This window comes from Manis javanica, chromosome 13, assembly GCF_040802235.1.
Source record: "Manis javanica isolate MJ-LG chromosome 13, MJ_LKY, whole genome shotgun sequence".
Taxonomy (NCBI): Eukaryota; Metazoa; Chordata; class Mammalia; order Pholidota; family Manidae; genus Manis; species Manis javanica.
The window spans coordinates 90,122,162-90,143,333 of NC_133168.1; the positions used below are offsets into that span (position 1 = coordinate 90,122,162).

The window sequence follows — 21,172 nt, forward strand, 5'->3', positions numbered from 1 at the left end:
AGGGACCATCTGGCCTGTGAAACCTAAAATATTTACTGTCTGACCCTTTACAGAAAAACTTGTGAAAGGAAGAAAAAAAGGACACAAAGAAAGAGAAATGTCCTGACCTTTGTGCTCAGCCTCCAGGCTAATTAAAAACTCTCTGCCTGGCTCTATGCCTTTGCAGTGGTTTTTCTGCAGTCTCAAATGCCTTGCCCACCCTTCTCTGCCTAGGATAGACAGATACTGTCCTCCATCCGTCTGTCTGTTTATGTGTCCATTAATTCATTAACACTGGAATATCCACTCCATAAGAGCAGTGGGGACCTCTGTGTGTTTTGCTCACTGCTGGACCCTGAGTATGGAGTACAGAGGCTGGCACAAGCAGGAGCTCAATAAATGTTTGTTGAATGAATGTGTGATAGAGGCACTCAGAAATGATTGCACTGGAGTTTTTATTAAAGTAAAATTCACATATCATGAAATCAACCATTGAGAGTGAATAATTCAATGGCATTTAGCACACCCATAATATTGTGCAACCATTATCTCTGTCTAGTTACAGAACGTTTCCCTAATCCCAAACAGAGACTGCATCCTCCTGAGCAGTCACTCCCCATCCCCCTCCTAGTCCCAGCAACTGCTAATCTGCCTTCTGTCTCTAAGGATGCTCTGCTTTTGGATGTTTCACATACGTGGACTCATACAACATGTGTCTGTTGCCTCCTTTCATATAGCATGATGTTTTCAAGCTTCACCCGCATTGTAGTGTGTAGCTACTTTATTCCTTTTGATGGCTGAGTAATATTCCGTGGTATGGATGGACCACATCTTGTTCATGCATTCATCATGTAATGGGCACTGGGTTGTTTCCACCTTTTGGCTATTGTGAATAGCGCTGCTATGAACACGTGTGTACATGTACGCATTTGAGTGCCTGTTTTCAGGTCCATACCTATTTGGTCCATACCTATGAGTGGAATTGCTGGGTCCTGTAGTCACTGCAGGTTTAATTCTTGAGTCTGATGGTATTGTTTATAATGGGGCTGCATCTCACACACAATCTCCATGTTGCCTACACCACGGTTTCTTTATTAATAATGGCTAAATCAGTGCTAGTCTTAGTGCAGCCCCTGGACCAGCAGCCTCAACATCATCTGGGAGCTTGGTGGAAATGCAGACCCATGGCCCCCTCACACCTGCTGATCCCAGCTGGGTGGGTTTTCTCGAGCCTCCAGGTGACTGGCAAACTAGGGTCCTTGGGCCCAATCCCACCTGTTGCTTGTTTTTATTAAGTAAAGTTTTATTAGAACACTCTTGAGCACATTAGTTTGCATGTTGTCTGTGGTTGTGCCAGGTGACTCCAGTGCACATTAGGCTGGAGAACCTATGGCCCCAACCCCTAACTCTGTCTCCCCAAGTGTCCCCCCACTTGGGCCAGCTGATGACCCAACAATGACTACTCTCTGTCCCCATTTCTGACACTTTTTTATAGTCATCGAGTGGGAGATACAACGGGGCCTGCTGAGCCCAGCAGGTGGGCACCAAGGAGCTACTGTTTTCCTGAGAGAGATCCAAGACCTCAACAAACACATCCTGGAAGACTGTGCCCTCAAGATGGTGGACCGGCTTGCAGACGGCTGCCTGGACACAGATGCCCAGAACCTTCTCAGCAGCCTCAAGGGGCGCATCGCTGACACACAGCCTGGAGTTCTCAAGGCCCACCATCTGCCGTGGAGCCAAGACCTGGTGAACCCCAAGAATAAGGCTCATGCCCGGTACCTGAAGGAGCTTGGGGAGCAGTTTGTGGCCAGGGCCAACCACCAGGTCCTTGAGCACCTCCGGGAGCTGGAGGTGGGCAGGCAGGAGTTGGCCTGGCTCTACCAAGACATCCGCCACCACCTGGGGCTGAGTGCTGAGGCCACCCGAACCTTTTGTGGTCGCCAGGAGCTCCTGGCACAGCTGGGGCAGCAGCTCCGACAGAGCGACAGCCACCCCCACATGCCCCTGGTGCTTTTTGGTCCCCCAGGCATCGGAAAGACAGCTCTGATGTGCAAGCTGGCCGAGCAAATGCCGGGGCTGCTTGGCCGCAAGACAGTGACCGTCCTGAGGCTCCTGGGAACGTCACAGATGAGCTCTGATGCCCGAGGTCTGCTCCAGAGTGTCTGCTTCCAGGTGTGCCTGGCCTATGGGCTGCCCCTGCCCCCTTCCCAGGTCCTGGAGGCCCACTCCAGGCTGGTCCAGTTTTTCCACATCCTCCTGCATACTGTCTCCTGTCGAAACTTTGAGTCCCTCGTGATCCTGCTGGATTCCCTGGATGATGTGGCTGCCATCTGCCGTGCACGGAGGGTCCCCTGGCTTCCTCCCCTGTGCCCTCCGAGGGTCCACCTTATCCTCTCGGCCTGCTCAGGGCAGCAGGTTTTGGACACTGTGCGGCGGACGCTCCAGGACCCCAAGGCCTACTGGGAGTTGAGACCCCTTTCTGGAAGCCAAGGACAGGAAATGATTCAGCTCCTGCTGGCAGCCTCCAGGAGGACACTGAGCCCGGTGCAGAGGGACCTGCTCTGGGCCAGCCTCCCAGAGTGTGGGCACCCGGGCCGACTAAGGCTGGCTTTTGAGGAGGCCCGGAAATGGGCCTCGTTCACTGTGCCCACCCCTCTGGCCTCCTCTGCCAAGGAAGCCATGCACCAGCTGTGTGCCCGCCTGGAGCAAACACACGGGCAGCTCCTGGTGGCCTGCGTGCTGGGCTACATCGCCTCTTCCCGGTAAGTCTGTCATTTTCACTCTGTTCTATTTGAGATAAAACACATGGATTCATTTCCTAGGTAACAAATAAACCGGGTGGCTTAAAACAACAGAAATGTGTTCTTTCCCAGTTCTGCAGCCAGTCTGAAATCAATGTGTCACCAAGGCCACACTCCCTCTGGTGGTGCTAGGGGAGAATCTGTTCTAGGCTTTTCTGTAAAATTTCTGGTGTTGCTGGCATCCGTTGGCGCTCCTTGGCTAGTAGGTGACTCGCTCCAGGCTCTGTGTCCCACGTCCTGGGGCAATCTTGATGCTGTGAATTCCCCTCTTCTCAAAAGGACCCAACTCATGTGGAACCTTGGAGGAGAGCAGGTTTGGGGTTTGATAGACACAGTCCTGAGCTACCGTCGTGTACGTACCCTCCCCCTGGCAACCAGCAATCCACTTTCTATCTCTATGGATTTGCCTGTGGTCTTGCTTTTGTAAAAGGTTTACATTGTAATACTTTCAAATTCTAGACTAGTTAAGAACTGCTGAAGTGCAAAGAATTCCCATACATCAGGTTTCTCAGCTTTGATGCTACTGATATTTGGGGCAGGATCATGCTTTACAATGTGGGGGTCTGTCCTGTGCACCATAGGCCATCTATCTGCTGGATGCCAGTGGTACTCACTCCCATTGCTTGGGACAGCCAAAAATGTCCCAGGACATTGCTCAGTGTCCCCCTTGTAAGTCCAGGGAGAGGAAATCCTGAGGCAAAATACCTCTAAAAACCGAAATCAGTCAAAGGGGTTGCTTACAAACTGCAGTCCAGGGCCCTCTCTGTCCTCTGCTCCTGACGAAGCAAGCCAGCAAGCAAACCAGCCCCTCCCTTTAAACACTCAGGTTCAGACATGCCCTCGGTTGCCCAGGTAATTACCCATTGACCTGGAGATGACCTTCTCTCCACCCCTGAGGATATGCAAATGTACTAAAGCCCGGAGATACTCTGGAAATGTTACAATTTTACCTACGACCCTGCAGGCAGAATAGGCCCTAGTTGAGAACTACAGCCCTACATTTTCCCCCACATCCCTAGTTGGCCTGTTGACTTTCTCTTCTCTCTCTCTTTCTTTCTATTTTTCTTCTTATCTGTCTGTCTGTTATCTATCCATCTATCCATCCACCCACTGAGCTATCTATTGATCTATACACACACAGTTTTTCCCAGAACCATTTGGAATTCACAAGATCATTCTCTTTTACCCTTAAATAGGTCACATATTTCCTGAAAACAAGGACAACCAGAACCCCGCATCGCCAAGAGACAGTCATAAAACCCAGGAAATGTATCACAGATGCAATACTATTATTTAATACACAGTTTATCATCAAAATTTGTGAACTGTCTCAAAACTGTCCTTTATAGCTGTCCCCTTCACACCCAGTCCAGGTTCCAAACTGGGATCACGTGTTGCATTTCGTTGGCGGGTCTCTCTTGTCTCATCTAATCTGCAACATTATGCCGTCTGTCTTTGTCCGTTTGAAGAGGACAGGCCAGTTATGTCATAGATTGGCGTTCCTCAACTTTCAAAGGGTAGAGGCGCCTTGAGCCTTGTTTCTGAGTAAGGACTGATTCAGCGGGTCTGGGATTCCTGCGTTTCTCCTGATGCTACCGGCCCAGGGACCACACTTAGGATGGGAGCTAGTTTGCAGAGTGTCCCTCCCTCTGGGTTGATGGGATGGGATTACATTCAGGTTAAATCTCAGTGTCCTTGTTGGGTATGGCATTTTTTCCCCCACTGTAAATTTGCCATGTTCCCCTTTGTAATTAATAAGCAATGCATAGGGAGATCTCAGAAAAAGTCTTTCAAACGCAACGTCCCTGAAGGATCAGCTGCAATCCTGTGTCTCCATTTCATTCCGTGCTTGTAGCATGGGAACCAGCAGAAGGCATAGGAAAATCCAATTCCATTGTGTTTTATAGCATCTGAAGGAATGCAGGCTTCCATGAGGTTGCTCAGAGAAAGCCTCAGGTGTGTGGACTCCAAGAAACCTGGGTCCTGACGGTCAGGAATGATTTGCTCAGAGACGCTGGGTATGGATAGTCAGTCAGAAGTAATGAGCAGGAGAGGAGTCTGTTCATCACATGCACCCAGCAGCCCAACTCCCTCCCCTGGGAGGCTGCGCGGGAGGCCAACTAGCAGACGCCCGGGAGACAAGGCTTTGCCTTCATGAAAATGACCATCTGAAAACACCCAAGCCCATCAGAGATGCAGAATAATGCAGTTTTGCCGTCTCAGTTTGGAAGGCAGTCTGTTCTTTTGCTCTTTGTCTTTCACCACAAATCAGGCAAGGTGGCAGCAATCAGTCCAGTGTGGGGGACTTTTTGTTTGTTTGCCAGGAGCAGAATCTCACTCATGCTGGTGCACAAGAAATGTGGGCTTTATGCCAAGGCCATGGGAAGAGGTTGGGGAATCCTGCGCCAACCCATTGCTGACACCAGGGGGCACCCCCCACATTTTGTACCCCACATTTTGCAACTGGTGCCCCAAGACTGGGGACTCTGACCTGGATTCTACAAGAGTACAAAGACAGACATTGGAATGTTCTAGAATAAAGGGCCACCAGGCCAACGAGATGACGCCTACATGGAGGAGGCAGGGTTGCCATGGGAACTGAGAAGCCTGGGGAATGAGGGTGGTCTCTCATCCCCTCTCCTGCTGGGTCCTCTTTGCACATTGGTTTCTGTTCTAGGCTCTCTCTCTCTCCCCTCCCGAAGGTTAACTGGCTACAAGCTTCCGTCGGCACCATGGGCTCCCATTTCGGGGATCTGCCATCTCACTCGCTCGTTCTTGAGTCCTGATTCCAAAATCCAGGGACACAGGAATCAGTTGGTGTACGTGGATCCACGTCTGGTCCAAGTCACAGAGCTGAGAGCATCACAGGCTAGAGGAACCCTCTGCCTCCAGGGGCTGGCCTGGATTGCAATAAGCAGGCTTTGGCAGCATGGGAAAATGGCCCTGCCCAGTGATTGTTCACAGGTCGTCATCTGCTCTTCTGCCCCTTTTGGGTCTCCTGCTCCTTACTGTAAGTTCTTGTTGATGACGCCTAGATGGACCAGGGGCAGAGGGGGCATTCCCCCTAGATCGGCAGTGGTCAGCAGCGAGCACAGGCAGTACGATGCTGTGGGCTCCTATGTATATGAAACATCCAGAACAGGCAAATCCGCAGAGACAGAAAGCAGGGCGGTGGGTGCTGGGGGCTGTGGGGAAAGGGCTTGTGTGCCGAATCATGGTGGTAGCTCACGGCTGTGTCTGCCCAAGTATCTTGCCCCCAAACCTGCTCCCATCCAGGACTCCCCATTTAGGAATGGGATCACCGTCTGTGTAACCAGGAGCTGTTTCTGTCCCCTCTCCTTCCCCCTCCTCCTTCCAGAACCAGCAAGTCCTCTTGGCTCTGCCTTCAAGACATCCTCAACCAGCCATTCTTTCCATTGCTACTGTCCCCACGTTCGCCACCGCCTTTCCCACCCACACGATTGCCTTGCCCTTCACTTTTCTGCATGTCCCTTTAATCTCCCACAAGCCCCTTCCCCAGAGAGGCAAGAACGAGACTTTTTTAAAAGATAAACTTTTAATTTTTGAATGATTTTAAATTTACAGAAGAGACGCAGAGGTCCTACGGGAAGTTCCCGTAGACCATTCTCCTTGCTTTTCCTAATGCGACACCTGGCATAACCAGAACACTGCTGTCAAGACGGGGCCATTAACCTTGGTGCCTGACTATGAACTCAACTCTAGACTTTGCTTGGATTTCACCAGTTTTTTTCCCATGAATTTTTCTGGTCATACAGCCAATTTAGGATTCCTCATGGCATTTAGCAGGAGTGAGATTATTTAATTGCACTAACCTTCACTTAATGTAAAACCTAAAATTTAAAGGATACAATTCAATGGCATTTAGTACATTAATAGTGTTGTGCAGTCATCACCTCTGTCCAGCTCCAAAGCATTCTCATCCCCCCTGAATATACTCACTGCACCCATTAGCATTCACCCTCCAACCCCCCTCCCCAAGCTCCTGGCAGCCATTAATTTACCTTCTATCTCTACGAATTTGTCTGTTCTGGATATTTCATATAAATGGAGTCATAGAACATGCGGTCTTTTGTGACTGATATCTTTCACTTAGCATGTTTTCAAGGGTCATCCATTTTGTAGTACATGTCAGTACTTTGTTCCTTTTTATGACCAAATAATACCCTATTGTTTCCATGGACCACTGTCTTAGCCCATCTGGGCTGCCATAACAAAAATACCACAGACTGGGTAGCTTATAAACAACTTATTTCTCATAGTTCTGGATGCTGGGAAGTTCAAGGTTAAGACACCAGCAGATTGGGTGTCTGATGGAGCCATTTTCTGGTTCATAATGGTCTTCTTGTCCTCACATGGCCAGCTTCTTGTCCTCAAGGGAGCCCTCGGGGGTCCCTTTTTAAAAACATTTATTTATTTATTTTTCATTTTTTATTTTGGTATCATTAATATGCAGTCACATGAGCAACATTGTGGTTACTCGATTCCCCCATTATAAAGTCCCCACCACATACCCCATTATAGTCACTGTCCATCAGTGTAGTAAGATGCTATAGAGCCACTACTTGTCTTCTCTGTGCTATACTGCCTTCCCCTGCCCACACGTTATGTGTGCTAATTGTAATGCCCCTTATTCCCCTTCTCCTTCCCTTCCCACCCACTCTCCCGGGTCCCTTTCCCTTTGGCAACTGTCAGTCCATTCTTGGGTTCTGTGAGTCTGCTGCTGTTTTGTTCCTTCAGTTTTTGCTTTGTTCTTAGGCTCCACAGATGAATGAAATTATTTGGTGCTTGTCTTTCTCCGCCTCCGCCTGGCTTATTTCACTGAGCATAATACCCTCTAGCTCCATCCATGTTGTTGCAAATGGTAGGATTTGTTTTCTTCTTATGGCTGAATAATTTCCATTGTGTATATGTACCACATCTTCTTTATCCATTCATCTATTGATGGGCACTTAGGTTGCTTCCATTTCTTGGCTATTGTAAACAGTGCTGTGATAAACATAGGGGTGCATATGTCTTTTTCAAACTGGGCTCCTGCATTCTTAGGGTAAATTCCTAGGAGTGGATCGGGGGTCCCTTATATAAAGGCACTGATCCCATTCACAGGGGCTCTACCCTCATGACCTCATCACCTCCCCACCTCCAAACACCATCACCTTGGGAATTGGTACTTCAACATATGAACCCGGGATATACACACGTGTTCAGTTCATGGTGACCATATTTTGCTCACCTGTTTGTCCATTGATGGACATTTGTGTGGCTTCCACCTTCCAGCTACTATGAATAATGTTTCTCTGAGCACACATATACAAGTTTTAGATTGAACGCCCGTCCAGAGTGAAATTTTAAAATCATTAATCAGACTGAGTTTCTTGCCAATATTAAACTCTTCCAGTGGCTTTCCATTGCTTTGGTAAAAGTGTCCAAACTCCTTACCAAGGCTTACTGGCTCTGGCTGCTTCCCATTCCCCTGCCTGGAGCACCCTTGCCCAGATTCCCTTGTGCTGGCTCCCTCCTTCCCACATGTTCTCCACTCCGATGGCACCTTCTCAGAGAGACCCGCCTGCTCCAAGAATCACCTCTCTCCCTGCCCCTCATCTGTTGCTCTCTTTCATGTGACTTGGTTTATCTTCCTCCTAACCATTGTTACCCCACCTCTTTGTGTTTTTGTTTTTTTTTCATTATTTCCTACCTGGCTCTGTGCACTAGAAGGTAAGCTTTCTAGGTGTCTAGCTCCCTTCCTCTCGGGGTTAGCATGATGCCTCGCACAGAGACCACACTCCGTGGATAGTGCTTATGCCGATGTGCCAGTTCTCTATGCATGAGTCAGCGACCCTCCAGGGTGTGGCTGTCTGCTTCTCTGAGAATGAATGGGCTGGCCTGGCCTCCGTCCAGAGGGCCCCCTACAGCGACGTGATGCCAGAGAATTATGTGGCTATGGCTGCTTTGGGATATCCATTTCTTCTGGGATTCCCGTCTCGATCAGGGAGACAAGCCAGTAAATCTGAAGCAGCAGATGATCCAAGCCTGGTTTGTACTAAGGGTGTGTCAAAGAGTGGCAAAGAAGATTCTATTCTGGAGAGCAATTTTTGAGGAGACACAGGACCCTACATTGGTTCTATCAAGTAGACCCTGATGGTGTGTGGCCCCCAGGAATTCTGGTTTGGAAAAACATATCAAGAAGAGAAAAGCAGGTTGTAGAGACGTCCTAGCTACCCCAGTAGATGAGGTGCTGGTGATACTATAGAAGTGATTCTCAAAGATGAGATGAGCTCATAGACAGGATCGCAGAGACCGATGTTAGCGTCCATCTTATTGCCTCGGAAAACCCCGGGGGAGCAGGTATTCTATATACAGGAAGAATGTGCCGAGTGTTTTGATCAAAATGAAGCTTCCATCAACATCAGAGAATGTTGGAAAACCTAATGGGGGTCTGCCTCCTGTGAGGTGCAGGCAGAAGCCAGCCTTCCTCTGCCTTGCTCTGAAATGAATTCCGATGGTTCTCCATCTCTAATGAAATTGGCAGGCACATCCCACAGTTTTCCAGTCTGGTGCCCATAGGTACTAGAATGCCGGTTCCAGTCCAGCACTGCAGCTTTGACCACTCTTCCTATGTAAAGCCTCTTCCTTTCTCTAGCTCAGGCCTAGAAACGGGAGGTGGGCTGCCGTAGGCCCAGTGGGCTTCTGAATTACTTTCCTGAGTCACCTCCTCTCTCCCTGCCTGTGCTTGCTGTCTTATGTAAGGTTGGGGAGGGGTTGGTTCACAGTTCTGCAGGTGTGGAGCATAGAAGGAAAGATCAGGAAGGATCTTCCAGGATGGGTACAGCATCAACCAGGCTGGGCACCTGCGGGTTTGAACGCTTCGGCGATCTGCAAGACACAGTGCTGCTGGCCATGCCTCTCTCCCTCCCCCAGCATCTGCATCCTCCAAATGCAAGAGCCACCGGTGTACTCCAATGTCCTGTCCCTCCTCCCCACAGGCAGGGACTCTCAGAGGCAGAGCTGAAGGATGTCCTGTCGTTAGATGATGAGGTCCTGCAGTCCGTGTACCGGGACTGGACACCTCCCAGCAAAGAACTGCTGCGTTTCCCGCCCCTGCTGTGGGTGAGGCTGCGTCGTGATCTGGGTAATTATTTGGCCAGGCGGCCTGTGGATGGCTTCACGCTCCTGGCCATCGCCCACAGGTGGGTCCACTGTGGGGGTCAAGTGTACAATTCAGACACATTTAGTGCATCACAATGCTGTGCAACCCTCGCCTCTAAATAGCTTGAAAACATTCCCATCACCCCCAAATGACATCTCATCCCCCAGCAATCTCCGTCCCCCTCCCCCAGGCCCTGGCAACCACTGATCTGCTGTCTCTGTGCATTTGCCTGTTCTAGACATTTCATGCACATGGGGTCACACGACGTGAGGTTTTTGTGTCTGGCTTCTCTCACTCGTCATGATGGTTTCAGGGTTCATCCACACTGTAGCATGTGCTCATGCTACATCCCTCGTTATGGCTGAGTCATATTCCACTGCGTGGATGGACTCCATTGGGTTTATCCATTTCATCTATTGATGGACACGTGGGTTGTTTCTACCTTTTGGCCCTTGGGAATAGTGCTGCTGTGAACCTATATGTCTAAGTTTTTATTTGGGCACCTATTTTTCAATTCTTTGGGGGATATAGCCAGGAGCAGAATTGCAGGGTTATACAGTGACTTATATTTAACTTATCAAGGAGCTCAAAGCTTCCAGTTTAAAGTAAATTTGCTTAAGGGAAAAAAAAGGATGGTCCCATTTAGAGGTAAATGTTAAGTAACAAAACAGGTGGCCCACCAACCCAGTGAACATCCTGAAAATGGGTTAGGATGGAGCTGCATTTGGAACTGCGTCCTGGGAGGCCAGTGGCCACCTCCAGACTTCCCAGGTCCCCCAGGCCCCATCAGCACATGTCCCCTCTCTGCAGACAGCTGGCCGAGGTGGTCCAAGAGCGCTACCTGTCTGGGCCCAACAGAGCCAAGAGACATGGCATCCTGGCCGACTACTTCTTGGGGGCCTGGAGCCAGGGCACCAAGAAACTCATCACCCTGCCACTTGTGGGGAAGCCCCTGAACCTGGACCGTAAGGTGAGGTGCCATCCGGGACTCCTGCTTCCCCCTTTGCAGTGCCCACCCTGCTATGCACACATGGCTGAGGCTGCCCGGCAAGGACCACCCATCTCCTTCCTTCCCTCGTTCCCACCCCGATGCCCTCCTGACCTCCTTCCCTTCCCACAGAGGGGGTGAGGATCTTCTCCATCACCAAGCATCATTTGGGGGTTGGGAGCAACAGATGAGGGTATGATTCCCCCTGACATTCCAGAGGTGAAGAAGTTCACGGCATTCAGAAGCATATCCGAACTGCCTCCGACTCCTGGTATCTCATGGTTTTATTTCACTGAGTCCAGTTCCTCCTGAGCACACCAGTTTCCTCCCCGTCTTTCTGGGGGGCACTTGACACACTGTGAAGTCCCTGGCACGATCGGATTTTCTAGTCTTTGGCTCCCCACATGAATCGCTGATATTAAAAATAACATTTGCTTTGTTTTTTAGTATGGAAAGTGATCTGTGATGGTTCTGGAACACAGAGAAGATCGAACAGTGAAATAAAGGCTGCCCACAATCTCTCCTACCAGGAAGACTCTCCCACACTCCTTCCCCCATCACTAGCCACACATTTCCTTACAGCTGTTCTTCTCCTGTGCCTGCCCAGGAGCTCTCAGACCTGGCGTCCTTAGCTTGCATGTCATTCCCTTGGTGTTTTGTTTTGGTTTTGCCTCTCAAACACCTCAAGCTCAGCATAAATGCCTCTTCCTTCAGGAAGCCTTCTGGGATTTCTTCCCTTCTCTATTGCTTATTCTTTTCTCCTCGCCCACTTCCCTCTAAAACAGAACTTGAAAACATTTTTTAGTTTCCAAATCATTTTAGATTTATGGAAGAGTTGCACGTGGAGGGGGCAGAGAGTGCCTGTGGACCCTCCCTCAGTTTCCCCTAATGTTGGCATCTTCCGTGAACTGTAGCGCAATGAGTTCAACTAGGAAATATGCAGTTAAGTCTTCTTTAACAGTTTGATTTTTTTCCTTTTTTCTTTATCGTCCCTGCTGGACAGGAGAGGCCAGAGACAAAGCCAGGCCTGATTCTCTTTGGTGCTGCCTTTTCTCCTCATTGGCGACTCAGAGACTCTCTCCTCTATGGCCAGAACCCTTGCAGGCTCAGCCTCTTTCTCTCCCTCCGGGACGTGTCTATCCTCCTCCGGGGTCGCCCAAGCCTGCGGACCTTTTGCTACAGTCTTTTCTCCTGGGGAATGCCCTGACAATGCAATCTGATCATGCCTGCCCTCTAACACCTCCCTAGCTCCCGGGTGCCCTCTATCTCCAGTGTGACCTCCTCAGCCTAGTATTCAGTGCCTTCGAGCTCTGCTACCTACAGCCTCTGCAGTTGCATTCTCTGCCATGATCCCCCACTCTGCTTTATGATTCAGCTCTTCTGAACCTCTCACCCTGCTGTCTCCCACCTCCTGTGCATGGCCATTCCTTTGCCCTGTGATGTCGTCATTTTCTGACACATTTCACCAGACAGACTCCTACTTATCTTCTGAGGTCCAGCAACAATGTCCCTTGGATTCCCTGAGCCTTAAGTCCCTCCCTCTGCCCCAAACCATTGCGTGTGTGCTGTCTGGAACTGTATTCCCAAACTCTCCAGCTTCACCAGGTGCCCAGCCTTGCCCATGTCTGTGGAGGGAATGAATGAGCTTGTGTCATAGTGGCCTGGCTGCCAGCCCCCTCCTCCTCTGCAGGTGGCCCCTCAGCCCCTGTGGTTCTCAGACACTGTTGCAAACCTGAGGAAACTGAAGGAGTTGCCCCATCACCTGCTCCACTCGGGCCGCATTGAGGAGCTGAAGCAAGAGGTTCTGGGTAAGGGCTGCACCCATCCCACGGGGGATCGAGCCCTGTGCTTCCACCTTTTGGAGCTTGGGAAGAGTAAAGGGCAAAATCCTTGGCTCCTCTTAAGGCAGGTTCTCACCACGGGGACATTCTGTCCTCCCTCCAACCCAGGGGACACTTCACAACGTCTGGGACATCTTGATTGTCACAATGGGGAGGGGTGCTACTGACATCTAGTGCTAGTTGATGTGGCAAGTGAGAAGCTCAGCCTTAGAATGAGAGACTCTGTCATCTAAAATCTGTCATCTATTATCTGTCATTTATCATCTGTCATCTATCGTTAGATCTATCCATCCGTCTATCCATCTATTTGTATATCATTTCCATCTCTGTTTATTTACCATTTTTGTATATTTTTCTATGTATGTATGTATCCATCCATCATCTAGCTAGCTAGCTGCTGATATACTAATCATCTATCTACATACATCTAATCTTTCTATTATTTTTCTCTATCATTGATAGCTATCATCTTTATGCCTACCCATTCATCATCTATCTATTCATCCATCTTTCTGTCTGTCTATCCACCCATCTATATATTTGTCTATCTGGCTATCTAACCATCTGTTCATCCCTGTGATTCCCAAGCAGGGTGATCCTGCCCCAGAAGGGACACTTGGCAATGTCTGTGTTTTTGATTCTCATGACTAGGGAGATGCCACTGGTATCTGGTGGGTGGATCCCAGGGATGACACTCAGCATCCTACAGTGTCTGGGCCAGCCCCACCCCAGAGAATGACCTGGCTCCAAATGTCAGCAGTGCCGAGACCAGAACCTGCCTCTCAGGATGATTGGAGGGAGGTGTGTGCTCCCCATAGCCCACCCTCCTCCTCCCCACAGGCAGCATGAACTGGATTTCCTGCCGGGGCATTTCCGGGGGCATCGAGGGCCTGTTGGATGACTTTGACCTGTGGGCCCCTCACGTGGACTGTCCCGAGGTTGGCCTTGTCCGGGAAGCCCTGCAGCTGTGCCGCCCAGCCGTGGAGCTCCGGGGCATGGGTGAGTTGGGCTGGCTAGTGGGGGGCGCCCCTCTGCACTGAGCTCTAGAAGCCCACTCTCCAGCCGGACTTTCATTGACCCACACACCTTTCCTGTCCACACCTGGGGTGTCTCCTAGCTCCAGTGTCTAGAATTTTGAATTGAACATGGAAGAACTTCTGAGTGAAGACTACTGAAGTGGTGCTCATGCCCTAGCCCCAGCCCAGCACCTTTTTCTAGAAAGGGCCAGGTAGGAAATATTTCTGGCAAAATCAAGGAATTTACGCCACTATTAATACCAAGACAGAAAACACACTCCTATAGACATTTTATTGATGAAATTCAACATACTGTGATAATAATTGAGCACTTTTTGATAACTCAGGTCTACTAATGGCAAAGAAGAAGGGAAATTCATGTTCTGGGGAAAGCATTTTGCTTAATCGGGGTTTAGAGTCAGTGTTTGCTGTCATCTGCCCATTTTCCATCACTACGCTCTTTCCCTCGTCTTCACTCTTTATTATTTCTGCTGGTTTTCTTTTGCATCATCTGTCTGCCCCCCTGGACCCTGAGCTCCATTCTGTGCAGGTAGGGGCCTGATTCACTTGCTTCTGCTAAATTCCCACTCCTACCACATAGACTGATCCTAGCCAAGAGCGTGGGTTTTGAACCCCCCCTGTGTTGATTCAAATCTGGGCTCTGGCACACTTACTGATAGTGTGACCTTGAAAGTCCCCTTCCCTCCCCACACTACCCCTGCTTTTAGCTGTCATTTTTCCCATCTGCAAAATGGGGATGCTGGTCGACCCTCTACTTAGAAAGGGTATTTGAGTCAATTCATGCAGAGCCTCACTCTGATAGCATCTGAGGGTCCTGTTACTGTCACATGATAGTGTCAGTATTGTTGATGTGAGCAGCCGTGGACCAACTTTTTCTGCACTGAGCCTCAGCTTCCATTATCTGCAAAATGAAGGATTGAACTAGAGCATGTCTACAATCACACCCATGTGCAGGATGCTGGTGTCCACCATCGATTACACCTTTCTGGTGCATTCATGCCCACTAGGAGTAAGAAACCTCACAGTGAGCAACTTGGCAAGAAAACAGCCTTGGGCACAACTACCCAGTTGAAGGGAAGATTTAAAAGCGTGTTCTTTGCATGCATCCCTTGATTGACAACTTGTGGCTCACCAGCACAAGGAAGTGTGGGAATGACGGTCACAACTAGAGGGCGCAGCTGGGCAGCCACGCGCTCTCCGCAGCGCCAAGTCAGCATTCCTGGTTTCTCCTGTTGCCTCAAGCTCCAGGAGGACCAGACGCGGTGCCCTTTCTGACTGTGCTTTTATTTTAAAGGCTAATATTTTGTTCATTGTGGGTTTGAGTTGCACTAATTTTGATTTTTGAAAAATTGCTTTGAACTAGTATCTATCCTGATGGTTGAGTTGTTGGTGCCACTTTAAATTTTGCACCGGTGGAGAGTGGGACACTCACCGCTCACCCTGGCCCTGCCCCACCTCACCCTCCAGTAAACCGAGGCACAGGGCACAGGCCGCACAGTTAGGGCGAGCCAAACAGGGACAAAATGAACTGTCTGCCTTCAGGGTTTCTGGTCTGTATTTCATGTGGAAGTCAAACTTCCTGAGTGAGATTCCTGCCTCCTACCAGCTGTGCGACCTTGTACAAGTTACCTAACCTCTCTGTGCCTCAAACTTTCCCCTTTATAACATGGGGAAACAATGATGATACCTCTGTTGAGGGCAGAAATAACTGGCTCCCCAAAGACGTATTAGCTTTCTAAACCCTAGATGTGATTAAGTTACGGATCTTGAGAGCGAGCGTTTATCCTGCATTTTCCAGGAGGGCCGCAAGCCAAGGAATGCTTGGAGCCCCCAGATACAGGAAGAGGCCAGGAAGGCTCCTCTCTTAGAGCTTCTGGAGAGAGCACAGCGATGTTGACACCTTGATTTCAGACTTCTTGCCTCCAGAACTGGAAGAGAATAAAGTTCTGTTGTTTTAAGCACCCAGATTGTTTTGTTAACAGCAGCCAGAGGACACTAATATACTCAGTAACTAATGAGGTATTTATTGAACAGATACTTTTGGGTGTCTATGATGTTCTAGGCATGAAGAACATGGCAATGAACAAGACAGACATCATCCCTCTTCTCAGGAAACTCAAGGTCTAGGGTTGAGGGGGAGGCTGGGCCACCAAATAAACACACAAAGAAATGTTAAATTTCAACGGTGCTGTGACCTGAGTTTGGCAGGGGTGGGGATGAGAGGTTTGGGCTGGAGAATGCTTTTTGCAGAAGTGAACTTGCAGCTAAAATGGGGCCGTGGTCAGCACAAGCAGGGCATGGAGGAGGTGGAGAAGGTGTTCCAGGCGGAGGGAACAGCATGGGCAAGGGCACGGAGACTGGAAACCACCTGGTTTATTTCTCCCTCACGTAACAGTCCAGGCCTATGTAAAGGCAATACAGTGTCTCTTGGGTGTCAGGGACCTAGATGCTTTCAAGCTTGTTGCTCTGCCATTTTCAAAATGAGGCTTCCATTTAATTGTGCCAAATAGCTGCTTCAGCTCTTGCCATCACAACGGCATTCCAGCCAGTGAGTTGTGGAAAAAATAGGGACTAGTGTGTCTGGGGAACAGAGAGGGAGGAAGGAAAGGATGACAAGGGGGATGCTAGACCCAGGCAGCAGCGCCCTGCCTCTCAACCTGCATCCCCTTATTGCAGAGAAGAGCATCCTGTATACAGAGCTCCTGGCCAGACTGCATTTCTTCGCCATCTCACATCCAGCACTGGTGGGACAGCTGTGCCAAGAGGCCCAGAGCTGGTTCCGGGTGTGCCCATATCCTGTGCTGGTGCCGCTTGGAGGATTCCTCCAGCCCCCAGGAGGACCCCTCCGGGCAACCCTCACCGGCTGTCACAAGGGTGAGTCTCCCTAGCATGGCAGACACCCTACCACCTCCTCTTGCCTGTGGGCGGTGGGTGGCAGGTGTTTGGGGGCTACTCTCTGGGGCTTCCCTCTGCCAGTCAGGAGGCACCAAGGGTGCCATCAGGGCCTGCCCCTGCTGGCTCAGCCCTCTCTGCCTCCCAGGGACTGTAGGTCACTAGTATAAATACTGCTGATGAGCCCAGAAATGTGTGGGGGATGCCGACTGCCTCTGGGGTCTCAGTGCTAAGAGTTTTGTGCCCATCTTGCTGAGAATTTCTACAATTTACATGCTCATGCTAGTGAGTCTGGAAGCTGGGGATTGATGCTTGACTGGCTGCTGAGAGCTGGTGGAACCTGTCAGTTCCCCTAGGACACCATAATGTCAGAAGGACAAGAGGATTTAGCTTATCATCCATGCATTTATCACCCATCTTTCTATCTGTTCTTCTTTTTCCCTGCCTTCCTTTCATCTGTCAACCTGTCTTTCCATCTCCGTCCATCCATCCATTTGTCTGTCCGTCCGTCCGTCCGTCCATCCATCCATCCATCCATCCATCCATCCACCTTTCCTTTTTTCCATCCTTCTACCCTGTTAGGATACAGGTTCAAGTGCTTTAACAAAGGCATAAATAACAGTAGCTTAAATAAAATAGGGGTTCATTTCTCTCACGTAACAGTCCAGGCTTTCACACAACAATAAAGGTGATACAGCATCTCCTGGATGTCGGGGACCTAGACACTTTCAGTCTTGTTGCTCTGCCATTTTCAAAGCGAGGCTTCCATTTAATGGCCCAAAATGGCTGCTCAAGCTCTTACCATCACAATGGCATTCCAGCCAGTGGGTCCTGGCAAAGGGAAGTGGATGGTGGGCCCCTTCCCTTAGAGGACATGGTCTAGAAGCAGAACTTACACTTCTGCTCCTGTCTCATTGGTGAGAAATAGGCTGTCTCCAATTGCAAGGGATCCTGGGAAATATGGTCTTTCTCAGGGTGAGCATGCCCTCAGAGAAAACCTGTTTTTATTCCTAAATTTATCTTGTTTTATTACTACAGGAAGCATGATAGAGTGGTTGTTGGGGGGCACAAATCATAGCTGGTGCAGTGACTCATTAGTGATGTCTGCCATGGCGCAGGCAGAGGACGTTGCAGCTCAGAGCCATGTTTTTGTTTTTGCCGTCTGTCCGGTTGGGAAGGGCTTAGTGTTTCAGACCCACTATGCCCACTGTGTGGGCCCGAGTCATGTTGAGGTTGAGAAAGTTCCTATGCTCTGGGTTTTAGGCCCTTCATTTTTAGAATGAGAAGTCTGAGTCACATTTCTGAGGCCACACAGTTAATGGCCAGAAAAAGAAAGAAAGAGAGAGAGAGAGAGAGAAAGAGAGAGAGAGAGAGAGAGAGAGAGAGAGAGGGAGAAAGGGAGGGAAGGAGGGAAGGAAGAAAAGAAAACCAAATCTTCACCCCCTAGTCCAATGAGGTAGACACAAAATCCTGGATTCTCAGACCTGAACAGGCTCTGAATTCAACACTTTCCCCCACCATTTCATATACGGGGAAACTGAGGCACATTAAAGGAATTCCCTAAGGGCATTCAGAAAGTCTGCTCTCCAGATATCTGGACAAATATTATTTTTTGCTGGGGCACCAGCCTTTATTTTTCCACATAGGTTGCACTGTAAGAGAAGCCAAAAGTAGGGTCTCCCTTCTCGGCCGACGTACTTCCATTTTCTGAGTCTCGGTGAGCTTGGGCCGGGTTTTCGACCATGCACTATGAACACTGAGGCCGGATCATTCTCTGTCATGGGGACTGTGCTGTGCCTGTCCTGTGCCTCAGCAGCATCCTTGGCTTCCACCCACCAGTGCCAATAGCTCCCCAATTCCCAGACAACCAAACATGTCCCAGACATTGCTCTGCTCTTGGGCACAGAACAGCCCCTGTGTGAGAACTGCCGAGCTTGAGAGACGCCGGTAACCGAGGTTTCATTCAGCGTCTAAAAGCCACACAGACATTGCAGCTGAGATCTGCATCTGGTGTCTAATAGCACTGGCATCAAAAGTCTGGCTCTGATACTTCCCAGGTGTATGGCTCTGGACAAGGGACTGGACCCATCTATGCCTCAGTTTCCTTGTCTGAAGCAGGGGCTCTTTAGAGGGCCCTGTGGCTGAGCACTCGGACATGGGGGCTGATGTCATAACTGTTGTCTCTGTGTGGCTGCAGGCATCACCGCCATGGCATGGAGCCTGGAAGAGAAGCTGCTAGTGGTTGGTACCCAGGATGGCACCATGGCCGTATGGGACATGGAAGAGCAGCAGGTGATCCACATCCTACCTGGCCACACAGGTAAGGCTCAGGAAGTGGGGTTTATGGTCATCTTCTTCCTAGTGTCCAATGTCAGCCTGTCAGTTCCCAGAGCCCTTTTAATGCCAGGGCTCTTGTTGGCAGAGTCAAAGAATGAACTTCGCAAACATTCAAGGTAAGAGAGCAAGGCAGAGGCTTTTATTTAGAGAGAAAGCAGAGGACAGAGCTCCCAGTAGTGTGTTGTCTAGAGGATTTATAGGCAGTTGGGAGACAAAGGGCTAGGGATGCACACCTGCTAAGTGGTCCCAAGATGTTTATCTTTGAAGAGACATTAAGTTTCTTATTAGTCTTCTTGGTTATTTACAAAAAATTTACTGCTCTGATTCCCTCCCAGGATAGCAGCTTCCTGGTCTGGGCGTGTATCACTCAAGACTGCCTGCTTTGCTCCCAAGGTGGGCTGGGTTATTGTCTGTTTGTTAAAGAGGATGTTAACTTACTTTTTAACTAAGTTTTAAAATACAATCTTATCTTTAAGATAGAATCCTTCCTGTTGTTACTATGTTGTTTATGACTGGGCTTGCTTGCTAAATCAATCGCCCAGGTTGCAAATCACTGGTTAGGGCTGGAGGAGGAAAAGCAGCACCTGGGTAAAGTAAAAAAAAAAATAAGCTGGGCCCCCCAGGGGGCCAAAGCAAATCCCACAATAGCATGATACAACGGATACAATGAAGACATGGGCTATGCTGACATATTTTTTTTTCAATTTTTATTTTTGTTTTTCAAAGAAAAACAGTGTGTTTACTACATTCACCCCTTCCTTATTACTGAGTCCCCACCCCCCATGCCCCATTGCAGTCACTGTGCATCAGTGTAGTGAGATGCTATAGAGTGACTACTTCTCTTCTCTGTGCTGCACACTGCCTTCCCCGTGACCTACCTATATTGTGAGGGCTAATTATAATGCCCCTTAATCCCCTTCTCCCTCCCTCCCCACCCCACTTCCCTTTGGTAACTGCTAGTCCCTTCTGGAGTCTGTGAGTCTGCTGCTGTTTTGTTTGTTTTATTGTTATACTCCACAAATGAGGGAAATCATTCGGTACTTTCTTTCTCTGCCTGGCTTGTTGCACTGAGGATAATAACCTCTAGCTCCATCCATGTTGTTGCAAATGGTAGGATTTGTTCTCTCCCTATATGACTGAATAATATTCCATTGTGTGTATGTATCACTTCTTCTTTATCCATTGTCTACAGATGGACACTTAGGTTGCTTCCATATCTCAGCTATTGTAAATAGTGCTGCAATAAACATAGGGGTTAATATGTGTTTTTGAATCAGGGATCTTGTTTTCTTTGGGTAAACTCCTAGGAGTGGAATTCCTGGGTCAAATGGTATTTCTATTTTCAGTTTCTTGAGGAACCTCCATACTGCTTTCCACAATGGTTGAACCAATTTACATTCCCCCCAGCAGTGTAGGAAGGTTCCCCTTTCTCCACATCCTGGCCAGCATTTGTTGTTCCTAGTCTTTGGATGTTGGCCATCCTAACTGGTGTGAGGGGATGTATCATTGTGGTTTTTATTTGCATTTCCCTGATAATTAGTGATATGGAGCATCTTTTCATGTGCCTGTTGGCCATCTGAATTTCTTTGAAGAATTGTTATATCCTCTGCCCATTTTTTAATAGGGTTATTTGCTTTTTTGGGTGTTGAGGCATGTGAGCTCTTTATATATTTTGGATGTTAACCGCTTATCAGATAAGTTGTTTACAAATATATTCTCCCATTCTGTAGGATGCCTTTTTGTTCTGCTGATGGTGTCCTTTGCTGTACAGAAGCTTTTTAATTTGATGTAGTCCCATTTGTTCATTTTTTATTTTGTTTGCCTTGCCCGAGGAGATGTGTTCAGAAAAAAGTTGCTCATGTTTATATTCAAGAGATTTTTGCCTATGTTTTATTGTAAGAGTTTTACAGTTTTGTGACTCACATTCAGGTCTTTGATCCATTTCAAATTTACTTTTGTGTATGGTGTTAGACAATCCAGCTTCATTCTCTTGCATGTAGCTCTCCAGTTTTGCCAACACCAGTTGTTGAAGAGGCTGTCATTTCCCCATTGTATATCCATGGCTCCTTTATTGTATATTAATTGACCATATATACTTGGGTTTATATCTGGGTTCTCTAGTCTGTTCC

General features: G+C 48.9%; 1 protein-coding gene across 3 annotated transcripts in view; it reads left to right on the forward strand.

The window, feature by feature from the left end:
* NWD1 (NACHT and WD repeat domain containing 1) overlaps window positions 1-21,172 on the forward strand; it is a 68,180-nt gene that overhangs the window by 20,047 nt on the left and 26,961 nt on the right. For all 3 annotated transcript variants that reach the window (XM_073220213.1, XM_073220211.1, XM_073220212.1), the window contains exons 7-13: window positions 1,475-2,744; window positions 9,785-9,988; window positions 10,759-10,918; window positions 12,627-12,744; window positions 13,618-13,776; window positions 16,491-16,688; window positions 18,904-19,026. In XM_073220213.1, the coding sequence (XP_073076314.1) occupies window positions 1,475-2,744; window positions 9,785-9,988; window positions 10,759-10,918; window positions 12,627-12,744; window positions 13,618-13,776; window positions 16,491-16,688; window positions 18,904-19,026 (2,232 nt within the window). The remainder of the gene's footprint in view (window positions 1-1,474; window positions 2,745-9,784; window positions 9,989-10,758; window positions 10,919-12,626; window positions 12,745-13,617; window positions 13,777-16,490; window positions 16,689-18,903; window positions 19,027-21,172) is intronic.